Genomic DNA, 21,734 nt, shown 5'->3' with positions numbered 1-21,734 from the left:
AATAGTACAGGTCCCTTATACCAAACCCTCATGCTTGATGTGGATTTTAGAGAAGCAGCTGAGTGGATGGATATTGTTTATTATATGACTCCCAGTAGACCTGGGGCTGTAACCCATTGTCAGGCTTACTGAGAAGTGTGTAGCAAAATGTGTAAATACTCACATTGTGTTGAGTAAAGACAAATAATATATAGTTTTATATCTATCTGTTCAGATCAGTTTTCACTTCCCCTAAATTTGATTTTTCACTTCTTTTTGAAAATTCTAATTGTCAGATAAGGATTATGGACCTTATCCCTTCTTATAGTTGGAAAGTCATTCCTTTTTCTGTAAACGTGCTCTGTTGAGAATTCCTTGCTGCGGTCTCTGAAACCCATTGAAAGTTATAGTAGGTAGTCATTTGAAGTAATTCTTGCTGAATGTTTTCAGCTGTGCCCATCATCCGGGATGTATATAATCTAAACCTTGAATGAAGTAATTAATAAAGGACTGGTATTGTATGCCCCCAAATATAAATCTCAGTAACAACAGTCAACCAACCCCACCAAAATTCCACAGTTAGGTGCATTTTTTGAGGTCTGTAATACCCAAAAACTAATGTACTGCGTTTTTTCTAACCTGAGTTGCACATAAATCTGACCAGAGATAAATGGCTTTTAAGATTGTGTGGCTGTGGGAAATGTTTTTTTCTCCAAAAGCAAATTAATTTTTCCCCTTGAAGGAACAGCATATTTATTTTTTTCTGTGCTTAGGTTTACTGAGAAGGGGAACTTGGAAGTGCTGCTTTTTACTATTCAGAGCAAGATGAGGGCCAACAATCAGAAGGTCTATATGCCCCGGGAGGGCAAGCTCATCTCTGACATTAACAAGGTAAAGCCAATCCATCTGGTCCTGTTAGGGCCTTGACCTGCTTTATTGCTTCAGGTTCTAGGTCTTGATTGCTAACAGGGCAGTCTGAAAGGGTCTGTCCCAGCCTGCTGAGTTGAAGAGTGACAGTGGTGGCTGGGGTTTTGCAGGGGGTCAAGCAAATACTTGAGGTGGGTTAGTCCGTTGGAGTTTGGGGAGGGAATGTTAGATATTACCAAACTGGTCTTGGTTCATTCTCTTTACCTTGTTACTCTCATTTGTTCAAGGCCATCGACTCCATCTTTATTTATTTATATATATTTTTAATGTTTGTTTATTTTTTGAGAGAGTGGGGGAGGGGCAGAGAGAGGGGGCAACCCAGAATCTGAAGCAGGCTCCAGGCTCTACACTGTTAGCACAGAGCCTGACACAGGGCTCAGACTCATGAACTGCGAGATCATGACCTGAGGCCAAAGTTGGACACGACTGAGCCACCTAGGCACCCCAACTACAGCATCTTTAAATTGAAGAAGGGAGAATTTGAAACCTTATTTCATATATCTGGAATCTCTGGAGGTTTGAGCTTAGGATTTGGGCTGTTTCTATCAGAGAAGCTGTCCAAAAGTTTCCATTATTGGCCAGTTTTGTCTGTAATGATAGAATTTCGTGGTGGGTATTATTTCCAAGTAGAAATTTGAAAAATGTAGAACTGTGGTCAGTGGTACACATTTAGATTATCTTATTTTACATTTTTTTAAATGTAAGGCATATTTCATAGAAATGAATTTAATGTGGACATTTGGTGAGGATTTTGAAAAAAATGCTAGATGTGTGAATTAAAAACAAAGTGGCACACAAAGAAGGGGGAGGGCATGGGAGGTGCCTGGCTGGTTCAGTCGGTGGAGTGTGCCACTCTTGATCTTGGGGTTGAGTTTGAGCCCCACGTTGGGCATAAAGATTAGTTAAATAAATAAAATGTTGAACCAAAAAAAACAAAGCAAAAAAATAACAAATGGCCCAGTGTGGGGTGAATAAGAGATTCATAATATGATTTCTTTCTGAGAAAAAGGATTTGTCTTTTTTATGTGATCAGAGCTGTTGAAGATACTTTGATTCCTCTCAAAGTAAGAGATTTATAATTTAGTTATATTTCTCCATATCTGCCCTGTTTTGTTTTCCAAATATAGCAGACCTTTAAATAAAGATTGGAGAGAGTGTTCCCATGCGGCTCAACTGAGAGAAAACGATTTCTTTTCTCCGGGCTTAAGGGTCAGGGAGGCTGGAAACAGGATGTCCCTTTTTAAGTTCTCAGGTCTTATTGAGAAGTACTAGCCATTGACTGTAGCCAAGGAAAGTTCCTTGAACATTGCAGGAAGCTGTTCTTTTTTGCCCCTGTAGGCCTGGGAAAGACTGGAAAAAGCGGAACACGAGCGAGAACTGGCTCTGCGGAACGAGCTCATCAGACAGGAGAAACTGGAACAGCTCGCCCGCAGATTCGATCGCAAGGCAGCTATGAGGGAGACCTGGCTGAGCGAAAACCAGCGTCTGGTGTCTCAGGTTCTGCTCTAGACCTTCTTCGGGGAACCACTCCTGGGGTCATCTAGAAATGTAGACCATACCCAAGGACTGCAGGACAGCCAGTTATCAACACCCACTATTCTGAAGTAACTCGAGTCCTCTTGCTCACTTCCTATGAAGAGGATGTTTATCATTTCTAATATACTTTGTCTTCTGTTTATCTAACTTTTCATAGATTTGAAAACAGCTCAAGCAGTTTGTTTAGAGCCAGTGAGTGAGTGTGAACTGCTCACATTTATATAATTTTTAGAAATTTCTCTTACCTTCTGTCTCTGACCATCTGACGTTCAAGGCAGTTAAGACTAGTCATGAAATAAATAAAAGTGGCTTTCTTTTTCTACTTAGCGTAACGCAAACTGTCACCTGCTCCAGTCACATAAGTATAAAGTGCTAGATATGAGCTTGGACTCCAGTGTAAAATGAGAAGTTGCTGATTGGCTTTGGAGAGGGCATCCTAGCTTGACTAAGGTGTTGTAAGTGTCCTAAGGAAGGCAGAGACAGACCAGCATCTGGCAGGGCTCAACTCAGTGTGGCCTTACAACCACCAGAGGTGGTGTTCAGGATTCATCCTCTGTCTCTGTTTCTTTGTTCCAGCTGGATGGCTTTTTTATTTTGTGGGGTTTTTTTCCTCCCATTTCTCTATAGGACAACTTTGGTTTTGACCTTCCTGCTGTTGAGGCCGCCACAAAAAAGCACGAGGCCATTGAGACAGACATCGCCGCATACGAGGAACGTGTGCAGGCGGTGGTAGCAGTGGCCAGGGAGCTTGAGGCGGAGAACTACCACGACATCAAGCGCATCACAGCAAGGAAAGACAATGTCATCCGGCTCTGGGAGTACCTGCTGGAACTGCTCAGGGCCCGGAGGCAGCGTCTTGAGATGAACCTGGGGCTGCAAAAGATATTCCAGGAAATGCTCTACATTATGGACTGGATGGACGAAATGAAGGTAGAACTTGAGTGAAAGGAGGCCAGAGCTGATGAAATGGGGCCTCCCTTTTCTGGAACCCACCCCTGACCCACCCGCTGACCCCACGCTGTACAGTGTGCCACTGGTCTAACTGCCCTCTCTGTGAAGCCGCAGAGGGGTCACATTACCCGTGGGAAGATTGCTAGTTTAAGAGTTAAATGGCGTGTGGAGTGTAAAGACGAGTTCTGTAGCTAGAGGTCAGCTGCAGTGATTTAGACTTCATTTAGATCTGTTCCACAGTAGAGAATCAATCAAATGTTGTTGATTCTTGAGAGTTGAACTAGCTTTCCATCTTATTGATCTGTGTGTGAGTGGCTCTAGTTTGGGGAGGAGCCTGGGAAGATAATGTGGGCACATGGGAGAGTGGTAGGCAGTGTGTTTGGGAACCAGTTGAGATTGTCAGTGCTGGAGCTGTGTAGTCTTCTTGAGCCTCCTTTCTTTGTTCTTAAGTGGAGATCACACTGACCACCTACCTCAATCCGTTGTAGCAAGGACTAAGTGTGGTAATATGTGTACACATCATAGGACAGAGCGGATTCAGAGTGGCTGCCAGTGCCAGTTTGTGCTTCCCCTTCCTCACTGGACAGCCCTGAGCATAGAGTTCCAAGCTTGCCTCCCGCCTGGGAGGAGACCTGCTTGCCATTGTGCCAAATCCCCACGCCCGTTTGTGTTCTCTGCTGCAAGTGGTAGAAGGCTCGTCCATGTCACGCAGTCCCCCAGGCTGGAAGGCACTTGGCTTCATAGCTTGAACAGAACAGGGCAGTTTGTAGACAGTCCTGTGAAACTCCCTTTATCTCAGCACACTGTGTTCCCAAGCTTGACCTTGTGCAGGGGATTTCCTTCCTGGGATATAAGCCTTCGTCTTTTGCCTCACCTCTTGAACTGTCCCTGGCGGCGAGGCAGAGTCACCTCATAACATCAGTTTGCCCTCTTATTGTCCAGGATTTATTATGTTCTCAAGTGTGGTCTGCATTGACTTTTTAACGTAGAAATGTTCATAAAATCTAACAGGGATATGCTTTTCATTTTATAAATCGTGTTGTACATTATAGTTCAGATTTGGGGCCAGAGATTTCCCTCAGAAGTAGGAGTGAAGTGGAAGTTCCATCTGGAGGGGAGGTCTCATGAGGCCCCCAAATTGAGCTGATGGAAGAAAAGAAGAAAATGGTAATGGATTCAAACTTAAACCAAAGAAATTGCTCAGGCCCTTCTAAGCATGAAGCTGCCTGACCATGTGTTTGTTTGGTTAAAGGTGTGGTTTGTAAGCTTTCAACTAGATTTCTTCTCCCATTGATGATAGAAGTATCTCAGAGGCATAACAGTAAGCTTTTAACTGAGGCAAACAGCCATTTGAGAGGTCCACAACTTCTGGGAGATTTCTTTAAACTTTGAAGTGAAATAACTCTGTGACCTTTATCTCTTATCTTTTTGGATAGAGTCTTCGAGCCCCAGGTTACCTGCCATACCGCTTTCCACCGCTCCTTTTTTTTCTATTCTGTTCTTAGTGTAGTTGTGACCTGCTTATTCCAGGGTAAATCACCTTTAGTTTATCATGTCTGTCCTGATGAAAACTTCTGGGTTAGTTTGATTTTGCTCCGAATTGCTTGTCCTTCTCCCCTTGAGATGCAGGGAGGGAGGGTGGCTGGAGAGAGGGTGTAGCATGGTTGCTGGCTCTCAGCATGTCCAAGATTATAAGACACTGAAGTCAAGGTTGTGTGCATAGATGTCCTCTCTGTTTTCTCTGGCGCGCAGGTGCTATTACTGTCTCAAGACTATGGCAAGCACTTGCTTGGTGTGGAAGACCTGTTACAGAAGCACGCCCTGGTTGAAGCGGACATTGGCATCCAGGCAGAGCGAGTGAGAGGCGTCAATGCCTCTGCCCAGAAGTTCGCAACAGACGGGGAAGGTGAGGATGGACTGTTGCAGACATTACTTCCTCATCACCAGAGATCCATATTTATAGAAGTAGATAAGTGGTGTGTGCCAGCAGGGTTCTTGGAGCTTCTGTGCTATTGTAGGTTCCCAGTGGGTTTGTCTGCTACCACGTCATGGGTACACAAGATGCAGTGGGGTAGCCTAATGGACACTTTATTTAACTCTGTCTGGCTTTTCTGAAATGGACAGGTGTTTTCCTTAAATACCCAAGTGCTCCTTGGTTTTTAATGGTGATATTTGGCAATCAGACTTGACCTAGACCACACTTGATGCATACCAACACCCTGGTGTGGCTGTTTAAGCATCTCATGGCTTTTTCACATCTGGTTGTACATATCCTTGTTGAGAGGATGTTTGGAAGGATTTGGTTGTGTTCCTTATATTTGCAAAACAATTAAATGTAGTTGCCCTTTTTCTTATAATTTATGTGCCTTTTTTGGTTCATAAGTAATGACTTTGCACTTGGGCCAAAAAATGACACTTCTCATTGCCCCTGCCTCATAATCTGGCTCTGCAGTGAGAATGGAACTGGTAATCTCATGGTGAGAAAATGGGTATAGCTCACTGCCTGCGAACGAACAGGGACCTCTGCTAAACTGTCATACTCCCACATTCCTTCCTTGACATTAAACAGGTTACAAGCCCTGTGACCCTCAGGTGATCCGAGACCGCGTGGCCCACATGGAGTTCTGTTACCAAGAACTCTGCCAGCTGGCAGCCGAACGCCGGGCTCGACTGGAAGAGTCCCGTCGCCTCTGGAAGTTCTTCTGGGAGATGGCAGAAGAGGAGGGCTGGATACGAGAGAAGGAGAAGATCCTGTCCTCCGACGATTATGGGAAGGACCTGACCAGCGTCATGCGCTTGCTCAGCAAGCACCGGGCATTCGAGGATGAGATGAGCGGCCGCAGTGGCCATTTCGAGCAGGCCATCAAAGAAGGTGAAGACATGATCGCAGAGGAGCACTTTGGGTCAGAGAAGATCCGAGAGCGGATCCTTTACATCCGGGAGCAGTGGGCCAACCTGGAGCAGCTCTCGGCCATCCGGAAGAAGCGCCTGGAGGAGGCCTCGCTGCTACACCAATTCCAGGCAGACGCCGACGACATTGACGCGTGGATGCTGGACATCCTCAAGATTGTCTCCAGCAATGACGTGGGCCACGACGAGTACTCCACACAGTCTCTGGTCAAGAAACACAAGGACGTGGCAGAGGAGATCGCCAACTATAGGCCCACCATCGACACGCTGCACGAGCAGGCCAGCGCCCTCCCCCAGGAGCATGCCGAGTCTCCAGATGTGAGGGGCCGGCTGTCAGGCATCGAGGAACGGTACAAGGAGGTGGCAGAGCTGACGCGGCTGAGGAAGCAGGCACTGCAGGACACCCTGGCCTTGTACAAGATGTTCAGTGAGGCTGATGCCTGTGAGCTCTGGATCGACGAGAAGGAGCAGTGGCTCAACAACATGCAGATCCCAGAAAAACTGGAGGACCTGGAAGTCATCCAGCACAGGTGAGTGCGAGAGCTGCCAGCAGTGCTGAGGCCACCACCCGCCCCCCATCACCACTTGTGACCAAGAGGGTGACCTACCCTGTTCAATTGCTTTTCCAGATTTGAGAGCCTTGAGCCTGAAATGAACAACCAGGCTTCCCGGGTCGCAGTGGTGAACCAGATTGCACGTCAGCTCATGCACAGTGGCCACCCAAGTGAGAAGGAGATCAAAGCCCAGCAGGACAAACTCAACACAAGGTGAGCGTGCAGCCAGCAGTGTGTGGGGCCAGGGAGGGCAAGGTCACTTGCTGAGACTTGCTGTCAGGAATTTCCTACAAAGGTTCACTGATACTGTGGCACTGAGGTCACACCATTGGCATGTGCCTTACAACATCCCCTAGTTTTGCAAGAAGTATCTTTTGGGGTGGTGTCATACAAGGCAGCCTAGCCCCTAGCATCAGAAGTCAGGATGTTAAGGTGAGGCCTGTGCCCAGAGTGGAGCGCCACAGCGTCAAGGTGGCACCTCTACTGTCCCTTTTAATCTTAATCTTTCTGGGACAGGGTTTTAGCATGTTTTAGACCTAATTGGTCAGTGAAAGTCCTGATTATCAAGTTAGACCTTTGTCCCCTTGTCATCTTTCTGTTGCATAAACACATTTGAGTAGGTTGTGGTGGCCTTGACTCTGAAGGTTGCTGTCAGGTTTTGGGTTTGGAAAATGTTCATTAGGTGCAGTTCAGAGGTGAGTAAAATGCACATGGCAGAAATGCAGTTACAGAAAAGTAACTGACTCTTTGGGGGACAGATGTGCTGCTGTCACAGCTCCATTGGAGCTCTTTGAACAAGTGCCTCTCATGACTGGTTTTTTCAGATTATATTGTGTCCCTGAGCTATTTTGATAATATTTGGTATCCATATACAGAGTGAGATGATTTTCCAAAAAGCATATATGTATTCCTAGAAGAGATTGAGAGAGGAAATGACCACTGCAGTTAATGTGACTGTCCAGCCGTGGGCTGTCAGCCTGTCTATATGACTCTCTCTCCATGGCCTTGCACTCACAGGTGGAGTCAGTTCCGAGAGCTGGTCGACAGGAAGAAGGACGCTCTTCTCTCTGCCCTGAGCATACAGAACTACCACCTTGAGTGCAATGAAACCAAATCCTGGATTCGAGAAAAGACAAAGGTCATCGAGTCCACCCAGGACCTGGGCAACGACCTGGCCGGCGTCATGGCCCTGCAGCGCAAGCTGACCGGCATGGAGCGGGACCTGGTGGCCATCGAGGCAAAGCTGAGCGACCTGCAGAAAGAGGCGGAGAAGCTCGAGTCTGAGCACCCCGACCAGGCTCAGGCCATCCTGTCTCGGCTGGCCGAGATCAGCGACGTGTGGGAAGAGATGAAGACAACCCTGAAAAACCGCGAGGCCTCCCTGGGAGAGGCCAGCAAGCTGCAGCAGTTCCTGCGGGACCTGGACGACTTCCAGTCCTGGCTCTCCCGGACCCAGACGGCCATCGCCTCTGAAGACATGCCCAACACCCTGACTGAGGCGGAGAAGCTCCTCACGCAGCATGAGAACATCAAAAACGAGATCGACAACTACGAGGAGGACTACCAGAAGATGAGGGACATGGGCGAGATGGTCACCCAGGGACAGACCGACGCCCAGTACATGTTTCTGCGGCAGCGGCTACAGGCCCTGGACACCGGGTGGAACGAGCTGCACAAAATGTGGGAGAACAGGCAGAATCTCCTGTCCCAATCACATGCCTACCAGCAGTTCCTTAGGGACACGAAGCAGGCCGAGGCCTTCCTTAACAACCAGGTACCTCTCTTCACTGCCTTTGCTTCCTTCCTTGTAGAGCAGGCTGCTGCTTCAAAGCATCCCTGTGTGGAGGCAGAAGGGTATCTGAGAGGCTCTTTTCTCCGACTTCTAAGGTGTTGAAAGCCATCACAGTGTAGGGGATGGGAGCTGCAGGTCCCTGCAGGAGTACCTCATCTGCAGAGTCCTCTTCTGTTTCAGCTGCTTCTGAGGGTCTGTTACATTCATAGTATGTCCTCATGGTATCACGTCAGTTGGCGATATTCTGTGAGAGAGCAATCCAGTTTGACAGTTTGAAAGGTGCGGTGAGGGATTTTTTTGTTTGATTGGTTTTTTTGTTTGCTTGAGTTTTTTGGTTTTTTTGTTTTTTTCATGGAGGAGTAAGTGGTTCTGTCTCCCTTGCTCTAAGAGGGACTTTGAGTCAGAAACTCAGGAAAGAAAACAACTGAAGATGGTGGCCAACATCAGGGTTGTTAATCTCTCTTTTTAAGAGAGCGTTTGAAGAGTATGTCACTATTGCCTTCATGAGCATATGAGAGGACCCTGGTGGCTGATGCACAAAGCTTTGGTTACTGTCCTCACTCACTTTAGAGAAAAATTTAGCACATGGAACCACTTAAGGAAATTTAGTTCCTTATGGTATCCCACTAGGTATTTTCCCCTCCCAACTTCTGTTTTTTTCTGATTCAGTAGATAATTTTATTTAAGAATAATGAAGCAAGTGTAATGAAGTATGTTACACAAAAACCCAGGATATGGGAAACAGTGCTCTCATTATTCTGAAAATGAGTTGTATTTCATAATATTTCATCCTGCTGTGATTTTGGTTTTCTCTCTTTGAAAAAGGAATATGTTTTGGCTCATACTGAAATGCCTACCACCTTGGAAGGAGCTGAAGCAGCTATTAAAAAACAAGAGGACTTCATGACCACCATGGATGCCAATGAGGAGAAGATCAATGCTGTCGTGGAGACAGGCCGGAGGCTGGTGAGCGATGGAAACATCAACTCAGATCGCATCCAGGAGAAGGTGGACTCCATTGATGACAGGTACAGTGTTCCGAGGTTCCTGAGGGAGTCTGGCACCCTGGGACTCTCTAGCCTCTGAATCACTGGCCAGACATCCTTGGGACTGTGGGTATAAATTTCCCAGTGAGTGAAATATGGGCAGCTGGCAAAATTTAATCTATCAGAAAATCTCCCTACCTCACAGAAAATCAGTGAGCAGTTGCATGGCTACCTGGCACTGTGGTTCTTATGGTCAAGCATGTGCAGGTGTCCACAAAAGAAAAGAAGCTGTGAGAAGCCAAACTAATACTAAATCAAAGGGTTGTAAGAGCCCTCATGATGCCAAGTAGCAGTTGGATATGAGCCATGCCCTTGGAGAGTTGATGTATAGCCTGTCACCTGGTGGGACTCTGAGAGCCACATTTCCCCAGCTAAGCCCATGTTCACCTTCATCCACACAGGACTCCTCTGAAGCCTTTCGGAGGGAGTAGCAAGGGAGGGCGAGGTTTCCTTGTCCTACATACCTGGCACAGCCACAAAGGAATGTTATCAGGCCCTTCTCAGAAAATTGGCTTGGATAATGCCTTGATAGGATTTTTTTTTTTCTGATGAGAGAAAAGCCCCTTTCCTCTTCTGCCAAGACATCTCCAAGATTGGATGCTCTTCTTTAATTTTTATTTGTTTACTCATTTATTTGGAGTTCTGTAAGGTTTTTCTCCCTGACTGAGGGCCAATGCGCTCTGTTTGTAACTTAATTCTTACCCTGTCTTGGTGGTTACTAAAGTGCGAAGTCAGGGCAGATCAAGATCTGGATGTACCAGCACAGGCCGGTTCTGGTCTGGCCCATCTGCTGCCTAGCCTCTGTTCCAGTCAATCTTCCGTGGTCCCGGTTTGGGTTGGATTTTTAAGGGCTCATCGTGAAACCGATGTCATCAAGAAGCAAGTTCTTCCTCAAGGCTTCTTTTCTGACTTTCAAGTTCAGTGAAAAGGAAGAACTTCTTGCTGAGAGCGTTTCCTTGCTTACCATGTCCAAGAGCATCTCCTGAGACCCTGGGCCAGATTAACGTTTTATCATATAGGTTGAAAGGGGAAATTACTCCCTCCCCATGACGATTCAGCTTTTGGCTTTAGCACTTCCAGTCTGTCTCTTTCACTGATTCAGAGCCTGAACCATATATTCTGAGGGTGCTACTATTGAATAAGGTATGACATATATTAATTATAATTTTGTGTCTGTTGCTTTTTAAGTAGCTACAAAAAAAGGGGGGAAAATCCCTCCACCAAACCCTTGAGTGAGTGTGAAAAATAAAAATTAGGCCAGGTATTCTTAACTTAGAGAAAAAGAATTTCCTTTCTTCCTAATGTTAAGTCTCCAGTTATTTTGTAAATATAATACCTCATGTTCATCTGTATCAGATGCACACAGCTGGTTTCCTGAAGGCGGGCTTGGCCGTTAGGGACACGTGCTTCGAGGCAGACGTGCAGCCGCCTTGTAGTTTCCTGCATGTATTTATATGTCCCCTGGTGCTGCAGCTGTGAGGGGTTGTTGGAAGCAGGTGACGTTGTCAATGGAGAATCCTGTGTATGACAGAACTTTTCAGCAGCACTTGGTTGTGGTTTAACCTTCCTTTTGCCCTTGATTTGGAACCTGAGCTCCAGGGGTTCCAAAGCCTTCTTAGGATTTCTGTCTTGAGGATGAATGGAGGGATGTGAGTGGCTCAGTTGGTTAAGCATCTGACTCTTGAGCTCAGTTCAGGGTCATGAGTTCAAGTCCTCTGTTGGGCTCCACATGGAGCAAGGAGCCTACTTAAAAAAAAAAAAGCACAAGAAATGGGAAATGCTGTCCATAAACATAAGAAAGATGGATGCGGGAAGGGTCTTTCCATTGATCTGCCCTCAGGAGGTCTACGCTGTCCTCAGCTGATGTTAAATGAATTCTGGTTTCACTTTAATATCCCCAGAGGCCTCAAGATCAGAAACTGACCTCAGAGGATACTTGTCTGTTACCAAAATACACAAATATGGGAATTCCAGATGCTATGGGGGTGCAAGCTAAGTATAAATATCTAAATCTTCAGATCTCATCCCCTGTCCACAAACTTTCTGATGCTGTTGTGAAGCTATTTTCATAAAATGCGAAAGTCATTATAATGTGCTTATGTTCCGGAAATCTTGTCGATTACCACTGAGTTTGTTGAAATGAAAAAGTACCAGAACAAAGACACTGGCTCCTAACAGATGTGGGTGGGGTACAAGTGACCTTTAAAGTGCTCATGCCTGGGTGGAAAGTAGCCTGCTGTCCAAGCCCGCCCCAGGGGTGTGACTGGGTGAGCTTCCTGGCTCCAAGGAAGTTCCAGACACATTGCAGTACTGGGTGAGCAAGGAAATGGGATCTAGCTTCATAAAGCCAGACCCTATCTCAGTGGGAAAAGAAGCTTACATATTACCCATCTGTTGTACTCAGGCACCTGTGGTTCTTTACTTTTTATAAGAACCAGAGTTAGACCCAGCATCCGCCTCAGAGGATGAAGGAGCTTCTGAGTCCTATTATAGGGATAGGAGGTGAGAGATGGAAACAAAGCAAGAGATTTAACCTTGCCCCAAACAAAAAGTACCCTTAGGACTATGGGAAACTATGGCCAAGTTTTAGATGGTCCTTTCCTATAGTTAAATTGATGATCCAGCCTTGAAAGGCCTTCTCTGAACGCCTTTGGTTACCACTGGTGAGCAATGAAGCCACACTGACTTCTCTCGAAGGTTCTCTGAGTCAGCAGCCATGTCCACTGCCCGTGTAACTGTTTTTTACAATGAGAAGCATATCCCTCCAAAGCCATCATCCTGTCCTCTCGTAGATTTGTGTCATTTGGACACGGGGCCCTAAGTCACCATTTGGCTTTTCTCTTCTCCCTGGTCCCACTAGAAGAGAAAGACTGGCCGGACAGAAGTCTGCTGTTATGTGTGTGACTTGAATATGTAAGATACATTCAGGATTCTGTCTGGTTGTTTCTGTCCTGGTGAGTCTTCTCAGTGTTTGAAGTTATTTTTATTTCCACTATTGCCTTGAGCTTCAAGGATGCATGTCCTGCTATAGCTGCCAGTTTCTGGTTCCTCCTTGCTTTCTGAGCACTTGGGTGTGACACTGGGGAAAGGACTAGGATCCTTATTCAAGGCCTCTGAGTAAAGGCTGGACCTCCTGGGTTTTGTGCCTGACTCCAACTCAAATTAACCTTCCTCCTGAAGGATTGGCTTTATATTCTTAAAACTCCCTACAAATAGTGCCTGAAATTTGAGGTTTGGGAACTTAAAAAACTTTTTTTGGACATTCCTTCCCTACCCGTTTTTAAACACCTAATTCCTTTAGCCCAAATACACTAACAGTCTTTAAATGATTTTTTTTTTTTTTTTTTTAATTTTTGGTATCCGAGAAAGGATATCACTGCAGTTAAGAGGATTTGGCCTTTATTTTTTTGTTATGAAAGCAACAGAATGTTAAAAATGTTGGGAGAGAAGCTACAGCCATGAATCTCACCTCTAGCACCTGCCATTTCAGTTTCTGCTTTCTAATTGTGCCACTAAACATGCATACACTTTTCCATTTAGCATTACTTAAAAAGTATTTTTCTATTTTTGCACTTTACGTAAGTGATTAAACATACTAAGACCCCTGTTTCTGAAGCTATAAAACCCCTTTCAACTAAAAATAAAAAATTAGAAAGTCATTTTATGTAACTAGCATATACCTGGCAGCATTACTTCGGCTCATATCATTCCAGTTGTTCTGTAGTCACCAGCGCCTGTAGGAGCTGAGAGCCCTTCCTTCCATTCCCCAGGCACGTGGTAGCGGCAGTGTTGCCACGGTTCCTTGTTCCACCAGCACTCACTGAGAGCTTGTGTGACCCACGGCGTGGCTGTATGATCTTTCTTGCTCCCAAAGAGGGTTCTTGAAAGTCAGTCAGCAGCTAGTGCTCCCTGAGCTGCTCTTTCTGGGCATCATAGAGAATCAGGTCGTGGTCTTCCTCCTCCTTCCATGGGGGCCGAACGAGAGAGACCTTGCCCAGGCAAATGCAGCAGGAGATGACTTTGAGAATCAGAATGGAAACCCAGCGTCCTCATCTCCCCCAGTTAATGTCCTTCACTGGCTGGCTGGCTGGGCGGGCTTAGGTTCCTCGGGAATATCAGGGAAGCCGTATTAGAATGACACTGCTTGATTCTTGGTGTGCTGTGGCTCTCCCCTGTTGCCGCAGAACTGTGTCAAGGCCATCCTTCTCCTGGCACTCCCAGTACTCACATGGCTGTTCTTCACCGTCTCTGGTGAGCCTAAGCCACCGGGCACATGAGGGAAGTCTGCTGCTAAGTTCTGGAGCCTCATCGGTGTGTGCGAAGGGTGGGCATTCAGGGTGGGGAGTGAGCACACCATTTCCCTTGCTGTTCACCAAGTTCAGCAGCTCCTACCAATTTTGCTTAAGATTTTGTGCTTTAGCTGCATTAAACCTTGGTTACCCTTACCTGTTAATAAAGTGGGATTTAGTAGATAAAAAATCTTACAGGTATCAAAATTTTCATTCTTGGTTAATTGTCATTTGGAGGGAGTTTTTCTCAAGATGACAGAATATTTATTTAGGAGACATTAATTTAAAGCTGGTTGTATGGTTGTCTATAATTTCTTAGTCCAGTGTCTTAAAGGTAAGTTTCAAATTTTCCTTCAGTGCCCCAGATGGAGATTTGTACACAGTACATGCCCAGATTTTTCCCCCAGCACCAGATTAGGAAGCACTGGATTTATATGGCTCATTTGACAGCCTCTTCTGCCTGTTTTGTGGCTTGGACAGTATTTTGGTCTCTCGTACCATGGCTTACTCATTTGGAGGATGCTGAATTCTCTCGTTTATCTTGCCTTTTTGACATAATTAAAACAGTACAGGCATACTGCTGTCGTCATATATAGAAACCCAGGAAAGACATTGAGTTGTAAAATCAGTATTTCAAGATTCTCTGTCTCCTTTTTTAAAAGTTATTTTTGTTATTATTATAAACAGACATAGGAAGAATCGCGAGGCAGCCAGCGAGCTTCTGATGCGTTTGAAGGACAACCGGGATCTTCAGAAATTCCTGCAAGATTGTCAGGAGGTATGCCTCCCTTCCTTGCTTCTGAGGAGATCCAGAGCACTTAACAGAAGAGCCCTTGAATTATAAAATTAATCAAGGCCCAGAAATTCATTGTTTCCTGCTGGGGCAGTGTGACAGTTCTCATCAGTTCTCCAGACTGCAAGCTACCACTTAGAATAACTAGATTCTTCTAATCTAGAATAGTCCAGAACTCGGCTGTCCATGACAGTGGACCCTAGCCGCACATGGGGCTATTTCTTTTGTACATATCAAGGTGTAGCTCTTCTGTCTTCTATCACATCTCTTAGCCAACTGTGATTAGCAGCTGCCACGTTGGACAGTGCAGATCTAGAACATTTCAGTTGTCGAAGGCAGTGACACCCTAGGATATTCTGTATTGTAAATGCATTTACTGCCGTGTTTTAACTATTTAAAGTAATACATGCTTACTGGTATGGAAGGAAAGAACTAAGGAGTACTGGAACTGGCTATCTAGGTAAAAAGCAAATATTTAAAAAATACAGACTGAGTTTCTTACTCACTGAAGACTTTGAAATAACCATCTTTCAAGCTCCTTGAATACATGTCTAACATGCCAAGAGCAGCACTCCTGATTTCAAACTTCTGAGTTTTAACATGTGGTATTAATCTGATGATTCTCATACTATTTCATGCTCCCCTGATATGTGCACAAACAAACTTGGAAAGCTAAAGTTAGCCAGAAAAATGCAGTCTCTCTGCAAGCTAGTTGGAGAAAAGCATCTGGCTGCCTTCACATGCGTGAGTTCAGGAGCACATTGCATTTTTTCTCTCTGCCGGAGAATAACAGTGAGACTCTATTCTCTCTGGTTTATTATGTTAAATCCACTCGGAGGCAGAAATGGGATGAAGAATATCCAAGTGAAGCTGCAGGGGCCTTGGGGGAAGGGTATCGGAGGGTGTGGGGACGAGATCGGGTCGTGTGCAAAGAATGTGACTGAAATCATCACAACACCTTGCATGCAAATGCGTGGCTGTGTGTTAGAAGTAATACAGCCCTAACAGCAGTCGCTTAGATCGCGTGTGACAGAAGCGATCCTTCATATCCATTCAGCTGCTGTCTTACTCTGAATCTTGCAATATGCTCCAGCAGCTAAACCTTCAGAAGGAAAGCCCCTAAACTATGTAGCTTAGGGTCTGTCAGTTTTCTGTGCCACTCTGATGAATCTAGGTCTCTGGGGGATTTGCCTGGAGCCAGACAAGCAGAAAACAGGAATGCCTCTTCAAATGGCACCCAAGCATTAATAACCCATTTGGATAGGATGCTTATTTAAAGAGGTATTTGTGTCCCCGGACAGGACGTAGAGGAGAGTAATGGGATCTGAAGTTAGCTGTATTGGGCCACATGTTGTGCCATAGTGAATACCAAGTGACTCTTACTCATTGGAGGGGTCAGGAGATGTCCATAGACTGGGCTGTGCCTTCCACACATTGGAGGTCCCTGTATTATCCCTTGATGTTTCCCTTGTAGTACCATCGATGACTCATTTTAACCTCAGCCCATATAGGGGGAAGCGGGGAGCCAGTAGGATTCCATACTCTTGCTTAAAAGGCAAGTTTAATGAGATGAAAGTTATGAACCTCAGCATGGTGAAACCTAGGCTAAATTTGGGAAAAAGAATGCTGGAAAATGAGCAGGAGGTGAGGAGACGAGAGGAACCCTTGAAAGAAATCCATTTGGAGTTTCCCTATTTTCCATTTACACATGTGTGGATTCATAAGTAGAAACATGGGAAAAGTAAGTGGGTAAAATAATAGTCCTTCCCAGTAGAATCACAGGAAATGGTCTTACTAGGTCATTAGAGCTTTGTTAGCACTTGTTCTAAATTAGCACCCTTGGTTACAAGTAGTTCACTCCTTAACATGCACCAGTGACTGCTGGGCATGCCTCGAGGGCTCAGTCCTACTGGGATTTCCCCTATGTGCAGAAAGGTTTTGGCTGGGTTCTTACATCCTGGGAATGATGTGCAGGTCTCTTTGTGACTGCTCTGCTGAGTCTTCCTGTTTTAGCCTTTCTTTCTAGCCTCATTAAGTTACTACATCTCAGGGCGCTTGGGTGGCTTGGTAGGTTAGGTGTCCAACTCTTGATTTTGGCTCAGGTCATGATGGTTCATGATATTGAGCCTCTCATTGGGCTGTGTGCTGACAGCAGGGAGCCTGCTTGGGATTTTCTGTCTCCCTCTCTTTGCCTCTTCCCCACTCACATGCACGCTCTCATCCACACTCACTTTCTCTCACTCTCTCTCTCTCTCTCTCTCTCTCAAAATAAATAAACGTTTAAAAAAAAGTACATCTAGGGGTGTCTGGGTGGCTCAGTTGGTTGATCATCTGACTCAATTTCGATTCAGGTCATGATCCCAGGTTTGTGGGATTGAGCCCTACATTGGGCTCTGAGCTAAGCATAGAGCTTGCTTAAGATTCTGTCTCACTGTACCCCCCTCTCCTCCCCTTTGCGCTCTCTTTCTCTCTAAAAATAAATAATAAAAAGTTAGTATAACCATAGATGCTGGGGGTGGGGGGTGCAATCCCTCCCACATCAGCATGTACAGTTTCTGTGTAGTGACAGAATTTAGGGCAGGTTTGGGGGCTCCAAAACCCTGGTGTAGAAGTGCAAGCAAAGCATTGGTATGTAGTTTTCTTTGGCCGTGAGCTCTGTATCATTCAGCATCATTAAAATACGTACGTTTTAAGCCAGGATCTCTGAGAATGGAGTTTGGGTATGGACTAGCTTTGCATTTGAAAATCTACCTTCTATGCTTCTAGAAACTTAGCACCCAGAGGTCAGAATTAATACCATTGCTGGCTACTGGTATCGTCCAAAGTCTAGGGAATCCAAGTTGTCCCTGTCGTAGTCCCTTCCTTGTAGTGCCTTGGCTGGAGCAGGCAGGAGTTGTGAGATCTGCCTTGGTTGCCACTCCCATTAACCACTGCCTAGATGGGGAAATTTATTGCAGGGGCTCCCCTATCCCCAGTTGTAGATGGGGATATAAAGAACATCATAATTTTTGTAGCATTATTTTGATGTGTATTCCTGGAAAATGATTTAGAAGTTACTGCTTTTCTGTTTTATTCTCTCATACCATAACTCCTGTTTTCAGAAACTGATGTGTTTTTTTAAGAGGGCAGTAAAGCTAGACTCATGTGGCACCAGGGATAGCAAGTTCCGTTGCTTTGCTTTGAAAAGCTTGATTCAGTGATCAAAGCATTTTTCCTATCCTTTTCCAATCTGCACAGTGTTCTTTTCTGCAGAGAATGAGTATATTCTTAAATGACCTTTGTAAATGCCCACAAATAATAACTGCAGTTCTGATTCCAGAGTGCTGATGAAGGTTGATGAACTAGCAAGTTCCATAGATCCATTTCATTGTGCTGTATCGCATGATGCTTTATCTGTAGGATGATGTTCAGCAAAGAGCAGATTTGTTTATAAGCCTCTGATTTTTATGTAGCTCTTTTTTTTTTTTTTTTAAATCTCTCTGGGTAGGTGGTTATGAATAGCGAAAATATGTGAATGTCCTTTGCACTTTGGATAAATGCCTTCTATTGTGTATAATCTGTGTGTATGTGGAACACGGGGAAAGTTTTACCATTTGGTTTCCTTTTAACCTCTTTCCCCCTTGGACCGAATGAATGACCATAGTATTTCAGGTTTTGCCTACTCAGGTAACTGGAAAATAGATAATTCTTTTAAAGTAGGAAGTTTACTGTCTCTGTTATGTAACCAATCTGTGGTCCTAGCTTACAAAGGGCTTTTTGAGATTTACTGGTTTTTCACCTCAATAAAGAATAACAACTAAGATCTCACTACCTTTTGCTTTCTACCTCCACTCCCTTCTGTACAGTGGGTGAATATGCTGAGAAAGTAGAGATGGTGACTGGGAGTTCACCCACCTTCAGATCCAAGGGTGCTCCTGTGACCTGTGTCAGCCTCCTTGACATTGTTTTTAAAGAACAGACTTGCTATTATTTAAACACATTTGCAGGGAAGCCTTTCCCAGCAATAGCCCCGAGTGTGAGTGAATGGTCTTAGAAATGTTGATCCTGTAAGTGTTCTTATGGTTTTCTATGCCTTGGAGATTGGCACAGAAATCTCTAAACCTTGAAGATTGGACCATGAGGGTGCAAATTTGTTTTGGCAGCGACTGGTGTAAGAAGTGGGCTTCTTATGGTCACACAGGAGAAGGGACATGGTCTCTGAAGACCTTTGCTTCTGATTCTGGCCTGATCCTACATTCCTTTGTGTATATTTCTCTTGGGCAAACAAAAAGCTCTTCCCGGGTTAGTGCTGTGTATGGGGTAGGAATTAGGACCTGGCATGGCCAACTACAGGCAGGCAGTAAGGAGCCGAGCAAATTGGGATGAAAGCCAGCAAGAGAAGTGTGTCCAGGGCCTCGCGTTGGGCTGCCTCCCACCCCAAGCCTCGTGAGAGAACTCCCTTCTTAGATCTGTCAGCAGCTGGCAGGCTTTGTGATGCTTTGCAGAGTTCAGATCCAAGTAGACATGTTGGGTCTCAAAATCAAATCCTGTGGAGTGTTCTCGGTCTGAATGGAAGGCTCTTTAGAGAAATAGACGCTATAGAAAAAAAGGTGAAGGTGACTCAAACTTGAAGGAAACTTTAAGAGGGCATCATTGTTGCCTTGCTCCTACAGTGAGCAAGTTATTTATGCTTTTTGGCATTCCCATAGATACGCTGTGAAGGGAGGGGAGGGATCAAAGAGTGGGGTTTTGTGTTTGGTCTTTTTAATATGTAATAGAAAGAACTAAAAGGATAAAAAGGTTACCGAATAAAGTAAAAGACAGTTAATCACGATTAACATGGTATAGCTGGCACAAGTATTTGGAAGAAAAAGAAGTGACTTGGACTGGTTAGGGCAGAATTTTAAACACAAGCCTTTAGGGGAAAGGCTGGTTGTGCGTGCCAAACCCTTCGAAGGCTGGCTCAGAGAGCTTTTTGTACCTATGGATTTAACATTAGATACTTTGGAGCAAGGCTCAGGTACATCTCCCGTACAATGGAGATAACCTGTCATGACGGATCAGAGTTGTAAAGTAAATATTTGGTTGTCAGTTGACATGGAAACATGCAGTATGTGTAGTACAACATAACACAACTCTTTCCAGGCAGAAAAAAGGCTGATGTCTGTGATTACAATCTCTGACATTTTTCTGATTTTTGTTTTTCCTAGTTATCTCTTTGGATCAATGAAAAGATGCTTACTGCCCAGGACATGTCTTACGATGAAGCCAGAAATCTGCATAGTAAATGGTTAAAACATCAAGCATTTATGGCAGAACTTGCATCCAACAAAGAATGGCTTGACAAAATTGAGAAGGTGAGTTAAAATGTTGGATGAGACTCCCATTTGGGTGGTGTGGCCATGGCAAGAAAATGAACCAGGTGGGAAATGAGCTCTTCTCTTCAGCACATTCTCCTGCATTTTTAAGTCCCATCTGATCCCATACAGAAGTTACCCTGCCAGAAGCAGGGCCTCTCCCACTAAACCAAATGCCAGCTTTAACCTGCTAGAAGGGAGAACAGCAGAAACCCAACCAGTTGTGGTTCAAAATGCTTGATTTGTCTTTTAGTGAGTACTAGTTGTTCGATTTGTTTCTCACCTGCTGCAGATGATGGGCTGTGAGCCTCCTGGGCAGAGTCCCACCTTCTTGATCACAGCATGTGTCCTGGACTGTGACAGAGACTGATGATTTACACAGAATTTAGAAATATTACGTATTTTCAGTTTCCTCGATTTTTCTTGTGTGACCAGGCACTATGGTAACTTAGTACGTATCATCTTGGCACAGGGAGATTCTCTGCAGCATAACTGAACATGAAGGTGAAGTTCCCCACCCTTCCTTCTTTTCCTCAGACTTTTTATATTGTTTCAGATTCTTAATGGTTAAAGTGATGTGTTACCATCTTCGGGAGCCAAGTGCAGTGGAAGTCATAAGTCATTAGCATTTTCCCGTTGCCCCTGTTGAAAGTATTTCATCATGCAACAGTCACTTCTTGCTGCACTCTTTGGAAAGCCGTGTAGTGTACATAGACTAGGCCCTTGTCCATTTTATTAAGCCATAACCTTATGTGAATGAATAGGTGAATCACAGATTAAATATCGTAGGGTTGTTTCTCACATTGCCCTTTGTTCTCTAGCAAACTGTATTTATTGATGTTTTCCAGGAAGGAATGCAGCTCATTTCAGAAAAGCCTGAGACGGAAGCTGTGGTGAAGGAAAAACTCACTGGTTTACATAACATGTGGGAAGTCCTCGAGTCCACCACCCAGACCAAGGCCCAGCGGCTCTTTGATGCAAACAAGGCTGAACTTTTCACCCAGAGCTGTGCAGATCTGGACAAATGGCTGCACGGCCTGGAGAGTCAGATTCAGTCTGATGACTATGGCAAAGACCTTACCAGCGTCAACATCCTGCTTAAAAAGCAACAGGCAAGTGGGCGAGGCAGCCACATACTCAGGCCTCTTTCTGTTTCATTGCCATCGTCCTTATAGCCCTAACTCACCACTGTGTTCTCAACCACCTGCCTTCTCTGTGAGGGGTTTTAACCCAGCGTAGTGTTTGTCTTGACAGCATCATGGGACATTTCCAGAATCAACTGGAAAGATACATATTAGTAGAAATACTGGGTGTCTGTGCATGGCAGTGCTTTTCTTTTTATTGTCATCATCTTAGTTGACGGATAGTATCACCATTTAATAGTTGAGTAAATATGCATTTCATTCAGTTCTGAGGTTTACACAGGGAAATCCTTTTCACATACTTTGCTGTATAACATCTAGTGGGTATGTATCAGTTATCTGAGTTGGTCAGGGTACTTTTTGGGTCATAAATTTTATTTATGTACTTGTTTTTTGGACGTCATGGTAGAGCATTCTAAAGGCGAATGAATTTACTTCACACTGGCAAGAAAACAGCTTCAGTGAGGTTGAGGAAAAGC

General features: G+C 44.9%; 1 protein-coding gene across 5 annotated transcripts in view; it reads left to right on the top strand.

Annotated features, from left to right (window-relative positions):
• The window catches only part of SPTBN1 (spectrin beta, non-erythrocytic 1), a 199,342-nt gene that overhangs the window by 146,592 nt on the left and 31,016 nt on the right, over positions 1-21,734 (top strand). For all 5 annotated transcript variants that reach the window (XM_078444476.2, XM_078444477.2, XM_078444478.2 and 2 more), the window contains 11 exons: positions 753-870; positions 2,245-2,403; positions 3,070-3,372; positions 5,146-5,299; positions 5,963-6,833; positions 6,933-7,070; positions 7,875-8,631; positions 9,475-9,677; positions 14,672-14,762; positions 19,967-20,113; positions 20,962-21,225. In XM_078444476.2, coding sequence (XP_078300602.1) covers positions 753-870; positions 2,245-2,403; positions 3,070-3,372; positions 5,146-5,299; positions 5,963-6,833; positions 6,933-7,070; positions 7,875-8,631; positions 9,475-9,677; positions 14,672-14,762; positions 19,967-20,113; positions 20,962-21,225 — 3,205 coding nt within the window. The remainder of the gene's footprint in view (positions 1-752; positions 871-2,244; positions 2,404-3,069; positions 3,373-5,145; positions 5,300-5,962; positions 6,834-6,932; positions 7,071-7,874; positions 8,632-9,474; positions 9,678-14,671; positions 14,763-19,966; positions 20,114-20,961; positions 21,226-21,734) is intronic.

The sequence above is a fragment of the Panthera onca genome, chromosome A3 (assembly GCF_046562875.1).
Source record: "Panthera onca isolate mPanOnc1 chromosome A3, mPanOnc1 haplotype 2, whole genome shotgun sequence".
Taxonomy (NCBI): domain Eukaryota; kingdom Metazoa; phylum Chordata; class Mammalia; order Carnivora; family Felidae; genus Panthera; species Panthera onca.
The sequence above is the reverse complement of the archived record's forward strand: the minus strand, read 5'-3'. Positions and strand labels throughout refer to the sequence as shown.